At 35.8% G+C, this 20945-nt stretch overlaps 3 protein-coding genes across 20 annotated transcripts; 1 reads left to right on the forward strand and 2 right to left on the reverse strand.

Moving 5' to 3' along the window:
- Positions 1–342: 342 nt before the first annotated feature.
- On the forward strand, positions 343–8635 carry LOC7474730 (uncharacterized). 9 transcript variants are annotated; one of them, XR_008059423.1, is made up of 8 exons: positions 350–530; positions 1804–4394; positions 5935–5995; positions 6089–6207; positions 7097–7187; positions 7386–7433; positions 7817–8016; positions 8263–8635. XR_008059423.1 is itself a non-coding variant. In XM_024603204.2 (8 exons), exons 3-8 carry the CDS (start codon positions 2128–2130, stop codon positions 7886–7888), a joined length of 2658 nt encoding a protein of 885 aa, XP_024458972.1. In that variant the 5' UTR covers positions 353–530; positions 1804–2007; the 3' UTR covers positions 7889–8182. The 9 variants fall into 9 exon arrangements, 6 of the variants coding, with proteins under 6 accessions (XP_024458974.1, XP_024458970.1, XP_024458971.1 ...); XR_002982392.2 differs by having other exon boundaries at positions 8294–8635; XM_024603204.2 differs by lacking the exon at positions 8263–8635 and having other exon boundaries at positions 353–530; positions 1804–2007; positions 2128–4394; positions 7817–8182.
- A 265-nt stretch (positions 8636–8900) lies between these two features.
- LOC7474731 (pathogenesis-related homeodomain protein) lies at positions 8901–15917 on the reverse strand. 10 transcript variants are annotated; one of them, XM_052453677.1, is made up of 11 exons: positions 15788–15917; positions 13951–14517; positions 13058–13223; positions 12470–12593; positions 12250–12362; positions 11778–12134; positions 10867–11094; positions 10643–10732; positions 10336–10386; positions 9713–9952; positions 8901–9370 (listed from the first exon to the last, which is right to left on the reverse strand). In XM_052453677.1, exons 2-11 carry the CDS (start codon positions 14493–14495, stop codon positions 9107–9109), a joined length of 2178 nt encoding a protein of 725 aa, XP_052309637.1. In that variant the 5' UTR covers positions 14496–14517; positions 15788–15917; the 3' UTR covers positions 8901–9106. The 10 variants fall into 10 exon arrangements, with proteins under 10 accessions (XP_052309637.1, XP_052309636.1, XP_052309640.1 ...); XM_052453676.1 differs by having other exon boundaries at positions 13951–14528; positions 15788–15882; XM_052453680.1 differs by lacking the exon at positions 15788–15917 and adding an exon at positions 15345–15748 and having other exon boundaries at positions 9836–9952.
- Positions 15918–16940: 1023 nt separating this feature from the next.
- Positions 16941–20137, reverse strand: LOC7485502 (uncharacterized). The gene is made up of 2 exons (XM_006381094.3): positions 19716–20137; positions 16941–17206 (listed from the first exon to the last, which is right to left on the reverse strand). Exon 1 carries the CDS (start codon positions 20020–20022, stop codon positions 19750–19752), a length of 273 nt encoding a protein of 90 aa, XP_006381156.1. The 5' UTR covers positions 20023–20137; the 3' UTR covers positions 16941–17206; positions 19716–19749.
- Positions 20138–20945: the final 808 nt, after the last annotated feature.

Consider the following 20945-nt stretch of genomic DNA (forward strand, 5'->3'; position numbering starts at 1 on the left):
GATAATCTTGTTTACTCCATGTTTTCAATTCAAATACCAAGTCTAAGGAAAGATTGTAAAATTTCATGTAAGTATATTATTTGGATGCAAAATACGAGATCAACTCGCACATGATTTATGTTTTTAGCTGTGAAGAACATTATTTCGATGTTTTTTACAAGAAACGGAGATTACATCGTAAATGCAACCAACACTTAGTCTTGATAGATATACAAAAGCATGTCTAAAAATGTCTCGAATCTAGATCATTAAAAGAACTCATAGTAAGCAAATAATAATAATAAGCGCATAAATTGAATAGCAAGTGAAAAAAAACACCTTTACAACCGGTTGCACACAAACAACTATTCTGTCCATAAAAAAAAAAAAAAGGGTCAGAGTAAAAAACAGAGTTTTAAAGAGAGAGAAGGGGGGGAGTTTTTAGTTTTAGAGAGATAAAGAGAGAGGGGCTTTGTGTCGTGGCCAGCTTCTTATAAAGAGGCCTCATTGCCAAGCCATTTCCTTATTGTTGGAAGGCTTTTGGCGATCAGGTATAACTTTCTTGTCATTTTTGCTTTCTGCGTTTTGAATTTCACTGTTACTTTTTTGTTTTTTTTTCATTGCTTTATGTTTCAGATATCTGAATGTTGATGTTTGTAGGGCATTTACAGCGATTCTTGAATGGATTTTTTTTTTTTTTGCTATTCTTTCTTTAACTTTGTGTGAAAGAAATCAAGACGAACAGTATAGGAAATTGTGAATTGAATTCTATGAGTTCTGGAAACCTGAAAAAGAACTTAGGGCATTTTATTTTCAGTCTTCAAGAAGGAACCGACAAACCCATTATTGATTTTAAAGAAAATCCCTTGGCATTGTTAGAATAAGTTCTTCAAACTTAGTTAATAATGTTTTAATTGGTTATTGAAGCTCTAGATGGTGCTGGGTTTAGGTTTTGGTGGGTTAGATTTGATAGTTGTGATTTAAGGATGTCTTTTGTTTTCTTTTGTGGGTAAAAGAAGATGTGTTCAGGTTTTCTTTTTATGGTTTATTCTATAAGTTTTGTTTGTTATTTGGATGATTTTTGTTGTCTTTGGGAAGCTTGGGGTTTCTCTTTTGTGGTGAAGTTGGAGTTTTTGTGTGTCCACCCATGAATGTCTACTTGAACACAAATGTTATAAGCCCTAAAATTTGGCAACCAATGGTGCTGTTTAGTTTGTCTTTTGGAAAGTTGATGATTAGAGAGCTCTTAGTTTCATATAGTAATCTGACAAGTTTCCATAATGTTATGTGGTTTATATGCTTCTCCTTATATATGCAAAACATTCTTTAAACCCTTTAATTCTTTGGGTGAAAGGAAAAAATTATTGAGGAAGAACATGAATAAAGAATCCTAAAGGTATGCATCTTTCTAAAATGAAAGATAAAATTCACCTAGCTCAATTTGCAGGATAAAATTAGGAAGCCTAGAAAAATACTCTAACCATGGTTGTTGATCATAATGTGATTGATTTCTTAAAATTCTTGCTTCTCTTTCATCTAACACACCAAAAAAGAAAGTAAAAAACTATTGGAAGATCTCTCTCCTTTCCATACCCCCTTTCGGAAAAGCCCTTAACAGTTGTCAAGTGGTTCTCTGTAGGATGAGCACTAAATATCTAGTGCAATTAAGGAGTCTATAAGGCATCGTATCTTGATGTTCAATGTGTTCTATGCTCAAACAATGCTAAGAATCAGGGGACAGGGGCTTTTTTCATAAGGTTGTCTTGTCATTAAAGTATGCTGATAAGCTTTTTGGTGTTTGTGGTGAATAATGAATGTTATTAGGAGTTCAAATGTCTGGTTGATACCTCTACGAGTAGCACTGTGAACTTCTTCAGCTTTGTGCTGTGTACCATTTCTTCAGTAAGCAAAGGGGGGCATTTTTAAGGTCTATATCAATCACAAGTTTGCATCATAGGAGGTTGCTAAGCAGTGGCTTCGATTTGGAGTGCAAAAATCACATCAGCTGGATATTGGCTGAGTTTTCAGGTGAAAATGTTGATACAGAGTTCCCTATCTACTTCAATTGAATGTACTCCATTTCATGTATCTGACCAAGGGAAACAGGATTTATTTTGTGACTGGATGCCTGGTACTGAAATTTGGCAGATGTGCTCAAAATGTCATGAACACTGCCATAATTGCTGTAAAGATGCTGCTTCAATCACCGAGGAAAAGGAGACTAACAATTATTCATGCCTGTTAAGTTTTCCGAGAGGTCCTCATCCACCAACTATCATTAAAATGTCTGAAAGTTCAGCACCTAGTTTTGTATATTGTAGAAGGAAGTTACAAGGAAACTCTATTGAGTTTTTATCAGCAATCACAAAGAGAAGTGGAGAGGATTGTCCTTATGCCATCAATTCTGATGGTCCTTCAGTTGCAGTTAAGGAGCACTGTGTAGTTTCTGAAGATGAGCATGAAACCGGTACTGTTAGAGTACCTCTCATGACTCCTATATTATGCAATGGAGTTGATTGTTCATGCCCCTTTTCCTTTGGAAGAAGTACTCAACTTGCATCTGTCAGTTCAGTGTCTGAAAGTGCTGCTACTAATTTTGTTTATGGGAAAACAAAGCTACGACAAAACTCTGTTTCCTTTTTATCAGCAATGGCAAAGACAAGTGGAGAGGATTGTCTTTCTGTGATCAGTTCTGATGGTCCATCAGCTGCACGGAAGGAGCAGCGCCTAATTTCTATACATGTGCATGGAGCTGCCCTTGTACCTCGTCCTCCAGTATGCAATAGAGCTGATTCTCCATGCCCATTAAGTTCACAAAGAAGCCCTCAGCTACCCACTGTCAGTACAATGTCTGAAAGTTCTGCATGTAATTTTGTATACAGCAGAAAGAAGCTGCGAGGAAACTCTGCTAGCTTTTTATCAGAACAGATCCCTGCAATGGCAAAGAGAAGTGGAGGAGAGGATTGTCTTTCTTTAATCAGTTCTGATTGTCCATCAGCTGCACGCAAGGAGCAATGCCTAATTTCTCAACATGAGCAAGGAGCTGCCCTTATGCCTCCTCCTACAGTATACAACAAAGATGATTCTCCATGCCAATTATGTTTACAAAGAAGTCAGCTACCAACTGCCAGTACAATGTCTGAGATTTCTGCATGTAATTTTATATACAGCAGAAGGAGGATGCGAGGAAAATCTGTTACCTTTTTGTCAGCAGAGGTCCCTGGAATCACGAAGAGAAGCAGAGAAGATTGCCTTTCAGTCATCAGTTCCGATGGTCCTTCACTTGCAGTTGAGGAGGCACATGTAGTTTCTCAAGATGATCGAGATCAGCATGAAAGGGGAACTGGTGGAGCTCTTATGCCTCCTCCTATAGCATACAACAGTGATGATTCTCAATGCCGATTAAGTTTACAAGGAAGTCCTCAGCTACCAACTTCCAGTACAATGTCTGAAATTTCTGCACGTAATTTTGTATACAGCAGAAGGAAGCTGCGAGGAAACTCTGCTACCTTTTTGTCAGCACAGGTCCCTGGAATCACAAAGAGAAGCAGAGAAGATTGCCTTTCAATCATCAGTTCTGATGGTCCTTCACTTGTCGTTGAGGAGGCACGTGTAGTTTCTCAAGATCATCAAGATCAGTTTGAAAGGGGAACTGGTGGGGCACTTCCCAGGCCTCCTTTAGTATGTTATGGAGAGCCCCATGTTTCAAAATCAGAATCTAGCAGTGGATGTTCACTTGTTGAAGACCTGGTTTCTGATGAGGCTACAAAAAAAAGCAGGCCAAAAATCATTGAGGTTGACAGTATAAATGATAGCTGCTCATCATCAAAGTCAAATATGGATCTTGTTTCAGATTCTACAAAGACTGAAGGAGATGATAATGGTGAGTGCTCTTCATCCAGTATAGTGGCAGCAGAGGTCACAGGGGAAGATCAGTCTGAAAATGATCAGTGTATCTCTATACTCAGAAGGCAGGGGGCTTTTGAGGGAGTTTGGCCCGGCAAAACCCATGTTTCTGCTAAAAGCATTGGTGATGGTAGTGGTAGTGGTAGCAGCAGTTCTCGGCCATGCAAAAAATGTTTTCGCAAGGGATCCCCTGTAAAGATGCTAATTTGTGATAATTGTGAAGATTCATTTCATGTATCTTGCTGCAATCCTCGTGTAAAAAGAATACCAGTTGATGAATGGTTGTGTCGTTCTTGTTGGAAGAAGAAACGGATAATTCCCAAGGAGACAATTTCCAGAAAATCTCTCAATATAATTGGTGACATGGGCAGATGTAGAGATGCTTCATCTACTGGTGAATCAAATCCTATAGCATTGATGTTGAGAGATACTGAGCCGTATACAGGTGGTGTTCGAGTTGGAAAAGGTTTTCAAGTAGACATTCCAGATTGGTCAGGTCCAATTATCAAGTACGTTGTTTTGCTAATCCTCTTAATTTTGAATATGTGAAGCAGACATCCATAAGAAATAGCTAGACTGAATTATGTGCTATTTAATCTTATAGACCCTCCCATTAGCATTCATATCCACGTCATTTTTTATTGTTGGAGTAACACTTCATCATACAAACTCGTTTATCTGGTTTATTTGCTTCTCAGGGGGCTTTAAATCTGACATATGAGAGTTGGTTCCTTCCTTTTTTAATGCATATGTTCCATCTAAGTTACTGGATTCCATGTTAACTAAAGGATGCCCATATCAGGCATTTTTTTGCCTTTCAAAGCTTTTTTGGTAGGTCTGACAAGTCATTGAGGAATTCTAATGGATTCCACATAATAGAGATTGTATAAGTTGTTTGTAGAGAATTTTTCTGAAGGAGGGAGTTGGTACTATTATTCTGAAAGGAAATAAGCCTGATGCTGATGGTCTTGGATTGTTCCAACGTTTTCAAGAATGAGATCATTAAGCCTGATGACCATGTTCTTTTGTGCAGTCCATTGCTGTTTCTTCCTGATCCTAGAAACACAAGTGTCTGCGAGTCTTGCTGGCAACCTTACAAGATTTAACAGGCTAGGAAGAGGGAGCAATGACTTTGGCCAAGAATTGCTGTTTTACCATTTATTAAAAACGTTACATTCTATTGTTCTTTAGCTATAGACTTTGGTCTTGCAATAAATCTTTATTTTTGAGATGTTATCAAACTTGATACATCCCATGGTGTACAGATGGATCTTTTATGCCCCTTTTCACTTAGTAGCAGAGGCACTAGTAGCTTGGTAGGATCAAACATAGCAGCCATTTTGTAGGCGTCTTTGCAGACTGAACATGTTTAGTCTCTTTTCTTCAACGTGTTGATGCACAACAATGTGGCCCCATGATTTGTATTTTGAGTTGATTATGGGCTCTTTGAGGAATGCATGCTTAGAAGGGAGAGAGCTGACTCTTCAGTAATCTGTTTGGTTGCTAGCAGTGCTAAATGGCCTGAAGCTAATTTTTTGGAGGCAATAGCCTTACAGTTTTTGGACCCAAACGTAGAGGAAACTGAAAATTATTTGGCTTCATTAAAGCAAAATGTCATATTTTTTTATAGTGACTATAAATTCCCATTTTCAGAGCATCTATGTTTAATGTGCTGAAAGAACAAAAAGTAGCAGTTAATAGTTTGCGGGTCAGACAATTGTAGGTTATAAGGCAAAGAAATGGTAGGTTTAATTCCATGAAAGGTATACAGGCAAGTATAGGAATTATTCCATGAAAAGGCTCTGTGTTTCTTTGATCCTTCAGTCTGTACCGAGGCACAGTACGTTGGCTTGTGTCAGACACAAATTTTTTCAGTGTTCTATTCCTTGTCCTCTCCTTTATATTATTTGCTTTCATTTTTCTTTTTTCCTTGCAGTAGGACTTTCCTTTTAAAAAATTTAAGAATGATGCGAGACTGTTTCTAATTATCACCAGGATGTCCTAGACTTGTTACTTTTAACATCATCTGTTATTTTGATTTTCATGTAGTGTCGTCGACATTATTGGCAAACCTTTGGTATTGGAGCCATCATACTTTGTCGGTTTGTTCGTAAGTCTTCAAATTGTTTATTAGTTTCAAGTTTGTCAGTTTAGCTGCAGATTTCTTGGTGTTTTGAGAGAACTGAAACATCCTCTTGTGCAGGAATTGAAGTCCAACAAGTCTTCTAAACTTGGATCTATAGGCAATTGGCTTCAGTGTAAACAGGTTATAGATGATGCAGCAGAAGGAGGCAATGTAACTATATGTGGAAAGTGGCGCAGGTAAAACAAATAGTGATCTCCTCTCTTGGGTGATTTTGCTCGTGTTTTTGTTTATTAACCTGCTTTTAGTTGGACAGCCTCAAACTCAAATGTTTTAGTTATTTGTGGGAGAGTCCAATGCACAATAAAAACCCGTACTAGGACTTTTATACAACTCTCAACACTTGGCCCATCCATGAACTAGTGTACTGGCAGGTTTTAGCCTAGCAATGCCTTGGTAGCGAAATTTTGTAATATTTGTTTTTGCAAACACAATAAACAGTTTGAAGAATTTAAACCATCAAGCTTGAATGTTTAATCTCTTTATAGCCGTAAGTTTTTAGCAGTTCATATCTTGTGTAGAAACGTTCACTAAGTGAAAATATTATGAAATATGAGCAAGCATTACTGCGCACTCAATTTAAACCAGGTACTAAAGTCAACCATGAATGTTTAATCTCCTTAATTCATATTGTTCAACTAAATCCTCCAGCGCTGAACCTATTAATTTTGGCATTGCCTTGTGTCTATCTTAGTCTTGCAATTTCAGGAACAAAATGCGGGTATAATGTTAATTTTCTCGTCTTAAATTGCTATTGACAAGTATGAAGCTTGGCAAGTCCTTTCCTATCATTGATGCATCTTTGTGAACATTTTGTATCATCTGCCCTTTGTTGTGCTGTTGGTTCAAAATGTCATTCCACTTAGTAGGAGATTAAAGTGGAATCAATTCAATTATCTATATCATGTCATTGGCTGTAGCTTTGTGAGAGATCCAAAATAAATTAGTTTGCTAACTCTTTCCCATAGACAATCCCACCAAGTCATAATTGATCTGATAGATCTAATATTTATCTCTTTCTAGTTAAGCTTGAGAAGATTAAGTTCTAGAATGTTGTTGATGTAACAGGGCTCCTCTTTTTGAAGTCCAAACTGCTGTCTGGGAATGCTTCTGCTGTGTCTTCTGGGATCCAATTCATGCCGACTGTGCTGCACCTCAGGTGAATTAGGCTTTTATGTGAAATCTTTGGAATCATGGACTTTCTATGTAGCAAACAAATTGTTTTTGGGTTCCTACCATCTTTATTACTTTAATTATAAGTACAAGTTTGCGGAGATTATTGAATATTCTTAAGCTATATTTAACATATACCTCATATTTTATCGTAACCAAATTTTGTTACATGCATCTGCCTCAGGAGCTGGAAACAGATGAAGTTATGAAGCAAATAAAGTATATTCAGATGGTATGTTTTGGACGATATTTCATGATTTTAGAGTTTTAGCACTAGCGGCTTGGTCATTGTTATTTAAACTTGCTTGTCCTACTTACTTTTTTCCAAGAATACACTGCTTTTAGGCTGTGATGAAGGGCCGAATCTACTATACAAATTATTCTGCTGTTCAGAGCAGACACATGGTTAGAGTTGGTAGAACCTTGAATCTTATCATTGAGCATGGTCTTGGTGGTTCGATTAACAAATGTGGAATAAAACTGACTGTAATTTGTCAAAACTTATTAACATAGTTCATCTAAGTGCACTTGTTTTAGGATCCTTGGCATTTCTTTTGGTCAAGGACATGCAAATTTCTCTTATCTTCATTTGTTAACATGTCATTTGTTGTGCAGCTGAGACCCCGAATAGCAGCTAAACATCAGAAATTGAGGCGTGCCAGCATTGGCGATCCAATGGATGATTGAAAGGAGTGATAGTTGCAAATTTCCAAGAATGAGCAAACACTGCTCGATGATTTCAATGAAGTATTATCCATACAGCTTGCTTTGTACATTCATTCTCACAGAAATCCACAGCTGAGTTTTGGAGTTAGGTATTCACATCATAACCGAAACAAAATTATTTTTATATTAGATTGGTTTTTTAAATGTTCAATATGATATATGTGAGCCTTTGGTTGAGCCTGCTCATATGTCCCGATAGGAAATTTCATTGATCATGGGATATTAATTTCGCCAATCACTTCCTTGTGAAACTCATTTGTGTTGTCATTCTAGTTTTCTCCCTTCCTAACCCATCAATCTCGATAATTCGAGGATAATATTGGTGCAATTTGTAGGAGAGGGACCTAATCTAAATATGTGTAATAGGTGGATAGTGCATTGGTAGGTTGCTCTACAGTGGAAGCAGAGTGAAGTTGATGATGTAACTGATGAAAAATCAGAGGTAAATGAAGAGACAGTCGGTGGATTTGTTGGGGGGTTATGAAAGAGAAGCGACTGCGCTTGTAACTGCTGTTCTTGTACAGAAGTCCAACAAGAAAATCTTCCTGTGTATATATATTTTAGCGAAAACAAAAATATAAATGCCAGCGATGTCTGTGGATGCACAGACACTATCCTTGAGACAAACAAGTGGTAGCATTTGTTTTTGTTTTTTGGTCAGAAATACATGAAAATAATGTATATATATTCTCAGCTTCAGGTCACAAATCAATGTGTTCACGTGATTAATTTTACTACAAATGTAAATTACTAAATAGCCTGTCACTGGAACTGGTAGAAGGCATTCACAGCCCAATAAATAGGGTGAGAGGACCAAAATCCACCATAACAGCAAAGAAGAAAAACCAAGTAAAATTTATAGTCACGCACTCACACTGTCAAACGACTCAAACATACTAGTCATGTTAAAACCTATAGCTTGAACTCTAAGGAACACGCCCAAATTGCACTAGAAGAATCACAATTACACAAATGGAGCAAACCGGAGATCTTTGTACTGACCCAAATTGCCTTGAGCCTTTCTTTTGTATTTTAACATCTTTCTAAGAAAATAAGTACTTGTACAAGGAGTGTCCATAACACAGATTAGAAACAAAAGATAAAAACTACAATGCCAGCCCTACCTGCAAAAGTGTTTAGACAAAATGCTGTGCAAATAATAATAGGTTGCACGGTGTATCAATTTTTTCCCCTCAACTCAGCAATGGGAATGTAAACGATAAATTCTTCAAGTGGACGGGTTTTGGATGACTTCCTAGCTTTGCCATTTTGTAGCTTCACCACTTTCTGCTTCATCTTCTCTAATATAGCCTTCGCTCTACAGAGTCTCTCCATATCATATTCAGCCGCTACTGAAATAGGATTAACCTTTTTCTTTACTCCCTTTGGTTTTGCTTTTAACAACTTCTTCAAGCTCACATCATCACTGCACTCAGCATTCATCTGAAAGTGATAAAAGCTAACATATGTGAGGCATATGAATAAATAAGAACTCTATGCTGTAGGTGCATCAATCCTACAGCAAAACTCAAAACGATAATAACTCTGAGGATATCTTTTCCCATATTAATGCATAGCCTCCCAACACCAACCTCACACTCACACAAACCATTGCCCACAAGATAATACACAATTGTCAACTCCTTATCCAATCACTCAAGACTTCTTTGTTTTTTATCACAGTGCAACCAGAGAAGCAATGTAGACAGATAAAGAGAGCACACGAATTGGGCCTGAAGAAAAAATAAATAAAGAAAACAATCAAGTACTTATGATAAAGAATACCTCATTGCTTTTAGTAGGTGATTCGTAGGAACCTCTTTTCTGTTCATTTTTCCTTAAACTTCTGCTTATTGACTTCAGCTTCTTCCTCTGAAGGATCCTTTTCAAATTCTTTGGGATACATACCTCAGTTTCTTCCCAAGAATCCTGTGAAAGATCAGCAGTTTTGCCCTCCATGACATTTAATGTGGGTTCAGCAGAGACTTTGGAACTAGAGTTATGAAGTTGTTCTCCTTTCTCTACCTGTTGTGGAAGTGAATTGTCATACACGAAACTGAAACCCATAGAAAGACCTTGAGACAGAAGATTTGAAAGTTTCGACTCTCAAATAATCACATGAACATGATAACTACGAATAATGCATCTCATGTTGACACAGAATTTATACTTTTTAACTTAGTGACTGATAAGCATGCAGGAGAAATGAATTATTCTTTCGTCAGTTCTAAAGACATTATTTGTATTTGAGAAACATTAAGGTCAAAATATTAACAAAGAGTATCAATTTTTATTAACAGTTCAAAACATCTGCATAGAAAGAGTCATGAAAGTCCTCAGCAGAACTTTGAATACTACTGCAACAAAATATAACTGTTGCATTTAATGTACATGAAGTACCAACTCACCTTCCGGGACTTCAGAGCTAAATAACGGGAATTCTTGAACCATTTGCTAACCTGAAATTACAACTTAAGTGTAAATATCTGGAACTTAGAAGAAATGAAGAGCTAACATGTGAAAGAGTAATCCCAGTGGACAATATAATGAACTACAACACCAAAGTAACACTTTTTTACAGATGAAAAGGAAAGGAAGAAAAAGTTGATTTTCCACTTTAAAATCACTGATTTGATATGTATGTATCCTATAGTAGTTCTGTAAGTTCAATTTCAAGGCATCATTATGCATTGATTCAGTAGCTTAAGTTGTTACCTTCCCAGGTTCAAGGCCCAATTCTTTTGACAGATTCTCCTTGACAGTTCTAGATGGAAGTTCATTTTCTACAAATACTTGGCGAAGTTTCTGGGACAGCACATGAAAAGGGAAAGATAACTTGCGCAATTTACCAAATTAAATTACTAAGTAATCCTTAAGAGAGAGAGAACATAAAAAAATTGTTTGGCAAGACACATGTGTGGAGTGGAGGAAACTACTACCTCAACTGCATCAGGGGGGAGTCTGAAAATTGGCCTTCGAGTTTGAGGGGGAAGGTTCATCATACCTTCAATGGTCTCATCACTTTTACTTTTTTTTTTACTTTCACACAGTGTCATAAGGGTGCTGGCTGCATTTGACTCCTTCTCCCGTCGCTTTCTTTTGCCAGGACCCCAATCTTCGTCTTCACTGGCTTGCTCGTGTGCAGGAGCATCCTTTCCAAACACCTCCTGATAGGAAAGAAATTCACATTGCCTTAGATAAATGATTCTGAACTATCACTTAAGAAATAGACAGCAGAAAAAATAAAATATAAACTCTGCATCATTAGTTTCCACAGCATAATTTTAAGAGCTAAATAGAAATAGACAGCATAATTTTCATCACTATTGTTTCTTGGGGTAAATCATTGGTCCAATACATAGGCATCTATCAAATGCCTGCTTTAGCTATATCGCTGTCACACCCCCTCTTCCTGCAAGCTACTTCAAAAAACAATTCCAGAGAAACCTATTAACCTTCAATAAGAACAACAAGAAACTAGTCCCAGGAGGTGGAGGAAGAAAAGCAGAGTCTAATCGTACATCCCATCCATATATTTTTCTTGACCCTTGTTTTTTTCTTTTTTGCCTTTTCCTAAATTTGACCTGTAAGTTCGAAAATACATTATTACCTCAGCATTCCAGATCAAATATAGATTAAACTTGCCATAGCGGATATAGTTTGAAGTTTTAAACAGAGATTCTATCACACTGTGTGCATAACCACTAAAAATCACTGAAGATGCACTTCTTCCTATAAAAAGAGAAACCAACCTATGAAGTTGATTCAAGTTGTCACACCACCATAACTTTTTAGTTTTATGCGAAGCTAGTGATACAATTTTATGTTACAAGCATTTAGAATTACTCACATCATATAACTTCTTATAGTCAATTGCTCTTCTCTGCCTACGGCCACAAACAATTTCCCCATCACTGGTTTCATCAGAATCTAAACTGCTATAAATAGAATTGTTTCTGAAGTCCAAGCCATGCATCTCCCACCTCCTGGATCCCAAAAAAACCTCACCATCTGAAGACCAACCCAAGCTGGTTGAACTGCTGATGTCATCAGATGCATCATCATCAGTACCCGCTTCACTCATGATGTTGTCTCTCCTCTCTGGATCGTAATTATCATCTTCAGAATCATCTGAAGGCCATTCTTCTTCGGGGTTTAATAGCACATTTCCAGCATCAGGAATTGCTGCTTCTTCTGTGAAAATATCCTATTTCAAGATATAGTGAACATCAGATTGGTTACAGGGCACCAAAACCAAGATTTTTTAATTCCCTTTCAACTTTTTAGCTAAGAAAAAAGCTCAACAATATTTTAACAATAACCTGCCAACTGCTGTCCTCTGAGAAATGGGTTCCCAAATGAGCATTCATAGCTTCTATAATATCCATCCTGCATTCACAGAACTTGCAAAACCATCCCTGATCTCCTGGAGGTACTGCAGAAGTGCAAATTATCAAATGTACAGAAAACCTTAGAAACAATCCATTTGTTTCGTAACTCGGTAGAAAAAACTTCACAAGAAAAGAAGTGAGTAGAACTGACTACTTTCAGTATCCAAGGGAGGTTCAAGGCATTTTTGGTGGAAAGCACAGTTGCATGTACCATCACAGAGTACAATATCATTATCTGGGGAAACTTCATTCAATTTGCACTTCGCACAGAATATCTAGATGAAGAGATGGAAAAGAAAAAATAAACGTAAAGACACAAGTAAATAATAACACAAGATAAAGCAAGTCAAGGGCCTCCTACCAGCTTATCACTAAGCCAATTTTTCTTGGGGCCCAAGTTAATGTAATATCAGTAAATCCAAATTTGAAGGAAAAAAGGGACTTTTCAATTGATGTTGAGAAAAATAAGCATGCTTCAACTTTGCTTAGAAAATATTTCTGTCTCTTTGTGCCTCAACCAATTTCATGGCCCAATTACTGAATGAGCATGTGCCTTTTCAGCTCTTGAAAGTGAGAAGCAAGAAGTGAGTTTGCTCATTGAGAACTGACAGCCCAGATTTAGGAAATACTGGGTATGAGTCTTTATTAGCAAGAATTCGTCAAAAAGGTTGAATTCTTGTTTAATGCTTTACAATTCTTAACATTTTCCAGAACACTGATGCTGCTTGTGCTTGCTTACATGTTCATGTGAAACAGATCCATCTGGAGCCATAACTGTCTCTTCAATACATCCTACTGTACTAAGAGAATCCACCTGCCGAATTATATCACGTAAACCAAGTTTACACTTCAAAATCTGCTTCCTTGCTCGCAGTAGTTCCTTTTCTGGCCTGATCTTCTCTCGACTGTGGCAGAAATTCAGTAAAAGATAAGAACAAACATAGTTCTTTTATCATTTGAAGCTTCTATCAATTTCGAACTTCCAGTCAGCGGAGTTCTTTGTGTTTTGTTTTGTTTTGTATCATGCATGTAGTAAAATGGGAATCATTCATTAGTTCCGAGAACAGATCAGGTAAAAAATTTCAAAATTTTGAAGAATAAATGATTGAAAAGGAAAATTAATCTAGAAGCATAAGCAGATAAAAAAAATTAAACAAGGTTAATGTATCCAGATTCCTTCGGCCGAACTTACAACGAAAATGTCTTTGAGCCAATCCTAAGTCCCAACTTCAGTAGGGAAATATTCCATCTCATGCAATATATGATCAGAACTTCCTTGAAATATTTCAGATAGCTTCAAATCTGGTAACATGTTCAAATATATGCTCCTAATAATTCATGATAAGGACTAAGAGAAAGAAGGGCAAACAATATTCATTCCGCATCCAACTTCTTCCTAGACTAAACTTGCTTCTACAAGATATGGTTTAAGAAAACGAACCATCTCTGATCAATAGTTTGAAGACAATTATTTCACCTTTTTTTCTCTTTCACATATATCCATTTCACAGATTAAGGAGTGCTAGACTTTAGATGGAATTCTTAAATCACAGTTTGCAATCACAAGCTTAACTTTGCTAGGAAGAGTTCTTTATTTTTCCAAAGGAATGATATGTAAGAAAATCTTTTTACCTTTGACCTTTCCAGCCTTCTCCAGAGTAAGCATCTATAAGGTTCTGGTCCAGCTTCATTTTAATCATCAGGTACCTTGCTCTCCTCTGCAATCGTGATGGTTCATCTAGCTTTACCTTGTCCCTTTGCCTTTTCTTAGGCTTCCTCTTCTTGAGTTTTTTAATTGCACCTTCATCACCATTTTTTCCATTTCCCTTAGAATCAATAGTTGACAATTGTAGCCCTGAGGAAGCCCCCTTCCTTGAGGCCTTCTTATCAAGTGCTTTATGCAGAATTTTCCTATGAATCAGTTTTCTACTGGTAGAGCCATTCCCAATGCCCTTAGGAGAAACTTTTCTTTTTGATACAGCTGAACTGATGATAGTTTTTAGATGAGGTATTGGTTTTGGTTTTGATTTTGTTTTCGTTTTTTGGCCTTTTCTAGGAGATATTTTGCTGTCCTTCTTTATCTTCAATGATTTAATCAGCAACGACCCAGTCACTGTGTCAGAAGGTGAACATTTGTGCGAGTCTTGCAGCTTTGACGTCTTTCCAGAATCACCCATAATGATCTCTCATGTGTGAGAACTGAAAATACACTATAGATGTATAGGTAATCTTTTTGTTACATAGTTATTGCTCACAAACAAGGAAGGAGCTCAAAATCTACTGTAAAGATAATTCTACAGTTTCCACAACTTTTCACTTCTAGTTTCACGCATGACAAACATGAAATTCTACCACCATTGAATTCCATAAAAGTCAGTTTTTTCAGGATGTTTCTTCTAATATAACTAACCATACATTTGACTTTTTGTGCAGCATTAGTAAATCTAAATTTGAAAATGTTTCTTCATAAACAAAGAAAATGTAAAGTCCAATATTCAGTAAAATGAAAAGAATACTTAATTTTCTTTTAATCATCTTTAAGATGCAAACATCTATAGAAAATAAATAAGAAACCAATGAACAAAACGAAAACCAACAACAAATTCGACAATTAAGGACAAAATTTTTGAAAAGAGTCAATATATCATGCATTTCAAATCAAAGAACTGTCATCCATGATCAATCATTAACAAAATCCTTGGAAGTGATCACTGAATTACATTCTCAACTCTAATTCCAACACGAGTAAGCTACAGGAAACAAATTATTGATTCATAAATCAAAATCATCCATGATCACCAACAGAAACATCACAAACAAATCACCCCAGAAGGCAAACATCATTAGCACTGAAACCAATCTATAATCACCACAAGAACAATTCAAGAAGAACCCAGAAGTCAAATCAAAACCAATACCTCAAGAAAGTTTCACATTGAAACTAAACATAAAAAGAATGGCAGCCCAAGAAAGAAAGAAAGAATCCAAGAAAGCAAGCTCAAAAGCAAAAACAAAGAAAAGGGTACCTGAGAAACAAAAGAATGAGACACCTCTACCTCCTGCCCTACACTATAAAATAAAAGACACCGTGTATTTGTAAGACAGTCAGAGAGAGAAAGAGAGGGTTTCTTGATTGATTTGAGGCCTAAAAAAGGCTCCAAAGTTTTGAAACTGGAAATTTGACATCTGGGATTTGGTGCTTAAAAGGAAGTGAAGTGAAAGGTTTATTTGATGATTGAATGAATGATTTGCAAAGAGGTGGCTGTTTCTCAGTTCTGTTGCCTTCCCTCACCCTCTCCCTCTCCCTCTCTATTTTCCTATACGATTGCTAGTCTTCTAAAGTCTCTGTTTCTTTGACTAATTGTAATTACTGGTCCAAAAGGGAGCAACAATTAGTTACACTAATATCCTGTTTTAACAATTCAAAGTAAAAACTAAGAACAATTAACTTCCGGGCATCAAGATTTACCTTTTAGATTTGAACCGTAATGATGACACATAAGGAACAAACTAGCTTATCATTCAAAACCAATATAACCCTTCGAATTATGTTGCTTATGCTGTTACTTGTTTTGCTTGATCTGCGTTTTTTTTTTTTTATTGTAACGGTGATTATTCGCTTAGCTTACATGTATCTCGATTAAATTCTTAAGATTATAAAATTAATAATTAGATAAAATTCCAGTGATTATAAATTTGAATTAGTTTGTAACATTTGAATTAGTGATATTTGAAGAATAAATTCAGAATCTAATCAATAACTCTGTTGGATTGTGTGTTTATGATTGTTATAGCAGTTATTTTTTAAAATATTTTTTATTTGAAAATATATTAAAATTATATTTTTTTATTTTTAATATTATAATATCAAAACAATATAAAAAAACTAAATTAAAAGTAAAAAAAAAATTCAAATTTTAATAATAAAAAAAAAACAGGTTTAATTTCAAAACTAAAAGAGAGAACTTCCTACTCTGATTCCATGTGGCCAAGCTAGAGATGTCTTGTACTCTAGTTTTGAAGCAAAAGTTTAAACAAGCTGGAAAGTTAGCGTTGAGGGGCAAAGAAAGGCACTAATGACTATTCTTTGGTTGTTGATTATATAGTTTTTTGGCCCCAAATATAATTAAATGGATAGCCATTAACTTATAAGACGTTAAGATAAGGTAAGGGTCTCACTGAGGGGAGCGGCGGCTACCCTTGCATAACCTATCCAGTATCCACAGTTTCTAGATTTTTTTTCCAATCGCTTTAATTTAATTTTTATATCAATATATTAAAATAATTAATAAATATCAAAAAAAAATTAATTTAAAACAAAAAAAAATATTTTTTTAAGAAAAACAATGGCTGGAAACAAACGAGCTGCCTCTTAAGCTTGGTCTTCGTTTATTTTTGACGATGATCATAGAGACCAAGATCGCCACGAATCCAATTTTCCTGTTCCAGAAAGTGAGAGAGATACCCATAGAAGAACGAGTCTAATGGCTAAGCTATAAAGGCGCGTTGCCCCAACACCATAAAATTGCTTGGGAAATTAGCTCCAGCCGCTTGAAAATGGAGGTATCTACATGTTAAGGCATAACACAGTCAAATTGCACATAGAAAATCAACATCCTAAATTGGAAATTAAAATGAACCCGTCATTGATAGTGTGGTTAGAATAAAAAGGAACAAAAACACAGTTGTTTCTCTTATAACCATCCATCCATTTAACAATAGATCACAAAAGTAATAAGTTCAACTAGTCAAGTGTAATTTATTTCATCGTTTCAGGCTGCCAACCATTGGCAAGACAGTATCTTCCTGCCTACAATACCCAGAAATACCAAAAAACACCAAGCAAATAAATTGTCAGCAAAGCAACTCCCAGAAGGTTCACCAAATCCTGCAAAGAGAAGCACAAATATCAATGCCATAAAACATGACGACCTTCATAAACAGAGACATAGACACAAACACCCACAGGTAGAGCAACAATCCACATCAAGTTTGATCTGGTTAGAGTTGCGGTTCATTTAATGAGATTTTAAGCAGCACAACACAGCTGATCTCAAGCCCACAATAGTTGAGGAAATGTAGCACAAATGAGCACACCAAAACTCAGTTCCAAAGATTTTTGAAAAAGAACAATATACAAACACACATTCATGAAGAATTTCATAAAACATAGTTTTCTTCTGATTGAGAAGTATGGCAGCATTCATTAAATAACTATAATAATTTCGATATAAAAAAGAACTGTAGTAGTTCTGAGTACAGATTTATATCGCCCCTCACAAAAACTACATAGCATCCTGTTTCCATCAAAAAGAAAATAAGAGAAAAAGTACCAAAAAACCCTATTCCAAGAAAAAAAACCTATTGCCCAGAGTTAAAGTTTCATTGACCTAAACCATTCAGAAGTTTCTCGTTCAATTTTAGAAAGGACAGAAAGGATGCAAAGACAGTGAAGATTCCATTCTGAGAAAGAAACAGTATTAGAGTTATTTTATTGTTCCACCACCAGATGGATCGCCACCTAGCATAACTGAACAGTAAAGATGAGGCCACCCAAACTGCTACCATAAGCTAGACTAAAGTCTTGGCATCGAGAAAATGCCTACTGGAACCCAACTTCATACACCATTCTTATTAGTAAAGAGCATGAAAAACAAATCCTGTAAATATACATGTAAATCCTATGCATTAAAAGAACTACCTTGTAACTATACAAATAAGCCATTATCAAAAGAACTTATTAATTCCCACAAACTAATAAGAAAGAAAGAAAGAATAATGTGTGCAATGCATGCATCACACAACCACATGACTTCAGCATGTAGAACAGTAGAAAACAGAATATTAGCAACTGCTTCAGTGGTATGGTTGTCAATTGTACAATGGTGTGTGTATGCACATAATAGATGTATACATGCAGGGATACAAACACACTCACACACACACATTGATTCAGAGACAACTATTTGCAAAGTTAGGCACTTTATAATGCAAGGAGTTGTAAAGAGAAAGGAAGACCATCAAGAAGTCAAAATGTACTTTGGCTTAACAGTGAAGAAAGGAAAAATGGATGCATACACTGAAAATGTCCTTTAAACTATAGGTTTGTGAAGAAGGATAACTTCTATGAAATTAGGCCACGTAGAGGACAGATACCATAAAATGATCCAGGCAGCTTTTGGCATAATACAAACTGAGTTTTAAATCCCCCCATAATCCCTTTTCAGTTCTTCCAGCCTTCTGATTCTAACAAGTAATATAAGCAGAGCATAAAGTAGGTTTAGAAGAAAATTAAGAAAAAAACACAAAGGTCCTCTTAGAAAACTACATAGCCAATACTCTGACAATAGAATACTGTAAGGATCCAATAAAGCAAGAGAAAAACAGTAAAGAGGAGTCTACAACACATTCATAAAATATCTACTTATCAAAACTTCTGGATTATGAACTTCAAAATTGGTAAGTGGTAGCAAAGAAAATGTATATAAAAATCAATAAACATTACTGTCAACCACAGAATTCGCAATGAAATTCTGTCAACTCAAGTATTTCCCACCATGCTCTTTTCCACCCACCCCTCCTCATCCTCAACCTTCTTGAACATATTCCTTCAGTCATCCAAATGAACAAACATTTGTTAAACACCATTAGATTTTGCATCAACACTAACAACTCCTACCAATCAAATCACTTCTTGTTTTTTACCATACTCGACCTGAAATGACAAAATGAAATGCAAAACAAAAGCATTTATACCAAACAAAATTACCATAATGAAAAGTAAAAATCCAGTAAAATCCATGAAACCAGGATTCATTTAGTAGGAGTAGCAAGAGGAAAGGAGGGGAACCAGGCAACACAAACTAATCACACATTACAGTACTCTCACCAAATCAAAATCACAAAACACAAATTCAACACATTATCTTCCACATTCTCTCGGATAAAACCAAACAAACAAAATCCCTAGATGAAACACAATCAAACCCACAAAAAAAGATCTATAATTAAATTCAATTAAAACCATACAAAAACTACCAACAAAATCACCAATCACATTACAAAAAAACCATACTACCAACAAAATCACATTACAAAAAAACTCAACTACCTACATTTCAGATACCTATAAAAAACAACTACCAACACATGCCATAGCACATCATATTAATAATAATAAAAAAAAACCATCAATAAAATCATCCAAGGAATCTACCCCTAATCAATAGGGACCAATTCCTTTCTAGAGACTACCAAGCAATCCCAACTCAACCCTTTTTAGCTTCAACATCCTCACTAACAAAACCCAACAATCTATCCCATCAATCAATCAAATTCAATCAAAATACACAGAACCCATCAACAAAAATCATCAAAGTACACCACAAAGACGATACCTTTAATCAAAAGACCGATAAAAACCGTTCCTCTCTAATGCCCACCATGCTCCTTAGAATGTTGCTGGTGTTCAAGATGACGGCGTTCCTCAGGAAGAGCAAGAAAGTAAGATAAAACCATGCCGCCAAAGCAAACATGATAAACTGGATCAACTGAGCTTGTTTCAATATACTTAGCATGGTAATTATCCATCCCTCTTTGCACTGATTTCTTCACGTAATCAAGTGACAGCATGGGCTTCACATGGTTGGGAAATTCCTTCACTTTCAAGCCCTTAATTTCGCTGTAGAACTTCCTTAGTGCCATTTGATTGAGTGTGGATTTGAGGGTTCGACGAAACCTTAGCCCTAATTTTTAAAATTTGGGGATCTGGTTTTTTTTATGAACGTAGAGAAATGTATATAGAGGGTAAAAACTGGGGAATGAAGGATAGATTTTGGGGCGGTTAATTGGATGGACGGTTAATTCGTTGCTATTGGTGGGGTCCACAAAATTAAAGAAGACAAACAGGAAATTATTGATTTGAGTTTTCTTATATAATTTCTCATACCCAACATTTAATTAAATATATCTTTTCCATTCTATTAACACTTAAAAATAAATCATAAATGATTAGTGGGTGTGTGTGTTTTTTATTATTATTCATGTGGGGTGTTCGGGCAAGCTTGTGCGCATCTCGACTAATACTCACGTGCTCTGAAATTAACGATCAGGAAAGCCTCCAGTGGCCATTAATATTGACAACCACAGGACTCGAATCTGAGACCACAAGGGGAGCAAACCCCTTGGTTCCAGGTTCTTATCACTGAGTCACCTACTAAATGGTTAAAGTTTAATTGCATGAGTGGAGTAGGATGGTAATTTTAAAGTTATTTTTTTATATAACAATAAAAGATATGCTTCTAGAGATAATGTTTTTTTTTCTAGGATATTTAAAAAAAAATCTTAATTCTAAAATTATCCCTTTCTTTTTCAAATTTTTCTAATTATTTTGAGTTACAAAATAACATATTCCTTCTTTTCTTTTTATAAGCCCAGTTTAGCATTGCAATTTAACCGTATTTTTAAGAAAACAAGTTAACTTTAAATTATTTTTTTGACTTTTTTGGATCATTTTATTGTGTTAATGTCAAAATATATTTTAAAAAATAAAAAATTATTATTTTGATTCATTTCCAAGCGAAAAACACTTTAAAAAGCAACTCTACTACACTCTCAAACAGGTTTTA

This window comes from Populus trichocarpa, chromosome 6, assembly GCF_000002775.5.
Source record: "Populus trichocarpa isolate Nisqually-1 chromosome 6, P.trichocarpa_v4.1, whole genome shotgun sequence".
Lineage (NCBI taxonomy): Eukaryota > Viridiplantae > Streptophyta > Magnoliopsida > Malpighiales > Salicaceae > Populus > Populus trichocarpa.

Coding starts and splice junctions, on each gene's coding strand:
- LOC7474730 (XM_024603202.2), top strand. CDS start 2,014: ATGTTGATACAGAGTTCCCTATCTACTTCAATTGAATGTACTCCATTT. Junction 4,395..5,934: donor TGGTCAGGTCCAATTATCAA/GTACGTTGTTTT, acceptor ATTTTCATGTAG/TGTCGTCGACATTATTGGCA. Junction 5,996..6,088: donor CATACTTTGTCGGTTTGTTC/GTAAGTCTTCAA, acceptor CCTCTTGTGCAG/GAATTGAAGTCCAACAAGTC.
- LOC7474731 (XM_052453677.1), bottom strand. CDS start 14,495: ATGGGTGATTCTGGAAAGACGTCAAAGCTGCAAGACTCGCACAAATGT. Junction 13,224..13,950: donor GAAGGCTGGAAAGGTCAAAG/GTAAAAAGATTT, acceptor TTTCTGCCACAG/TCGAGAGAAGATCAGGCCAG. Junction 12,594..13,057: donor GATCTGTTTCACATGAACAT/GTAAGCAAGCAC, acceptor CTCTTCATCTAG/ATATTCTGTGCGAAGTGCAA.
- LOC7485502 (XM_006381094.3), bottom strand. CDS start 20,022: ATGGCACTAAGGAAGTTCTACAGCGAAATTAAGGGCTTGAAAGTGAAG.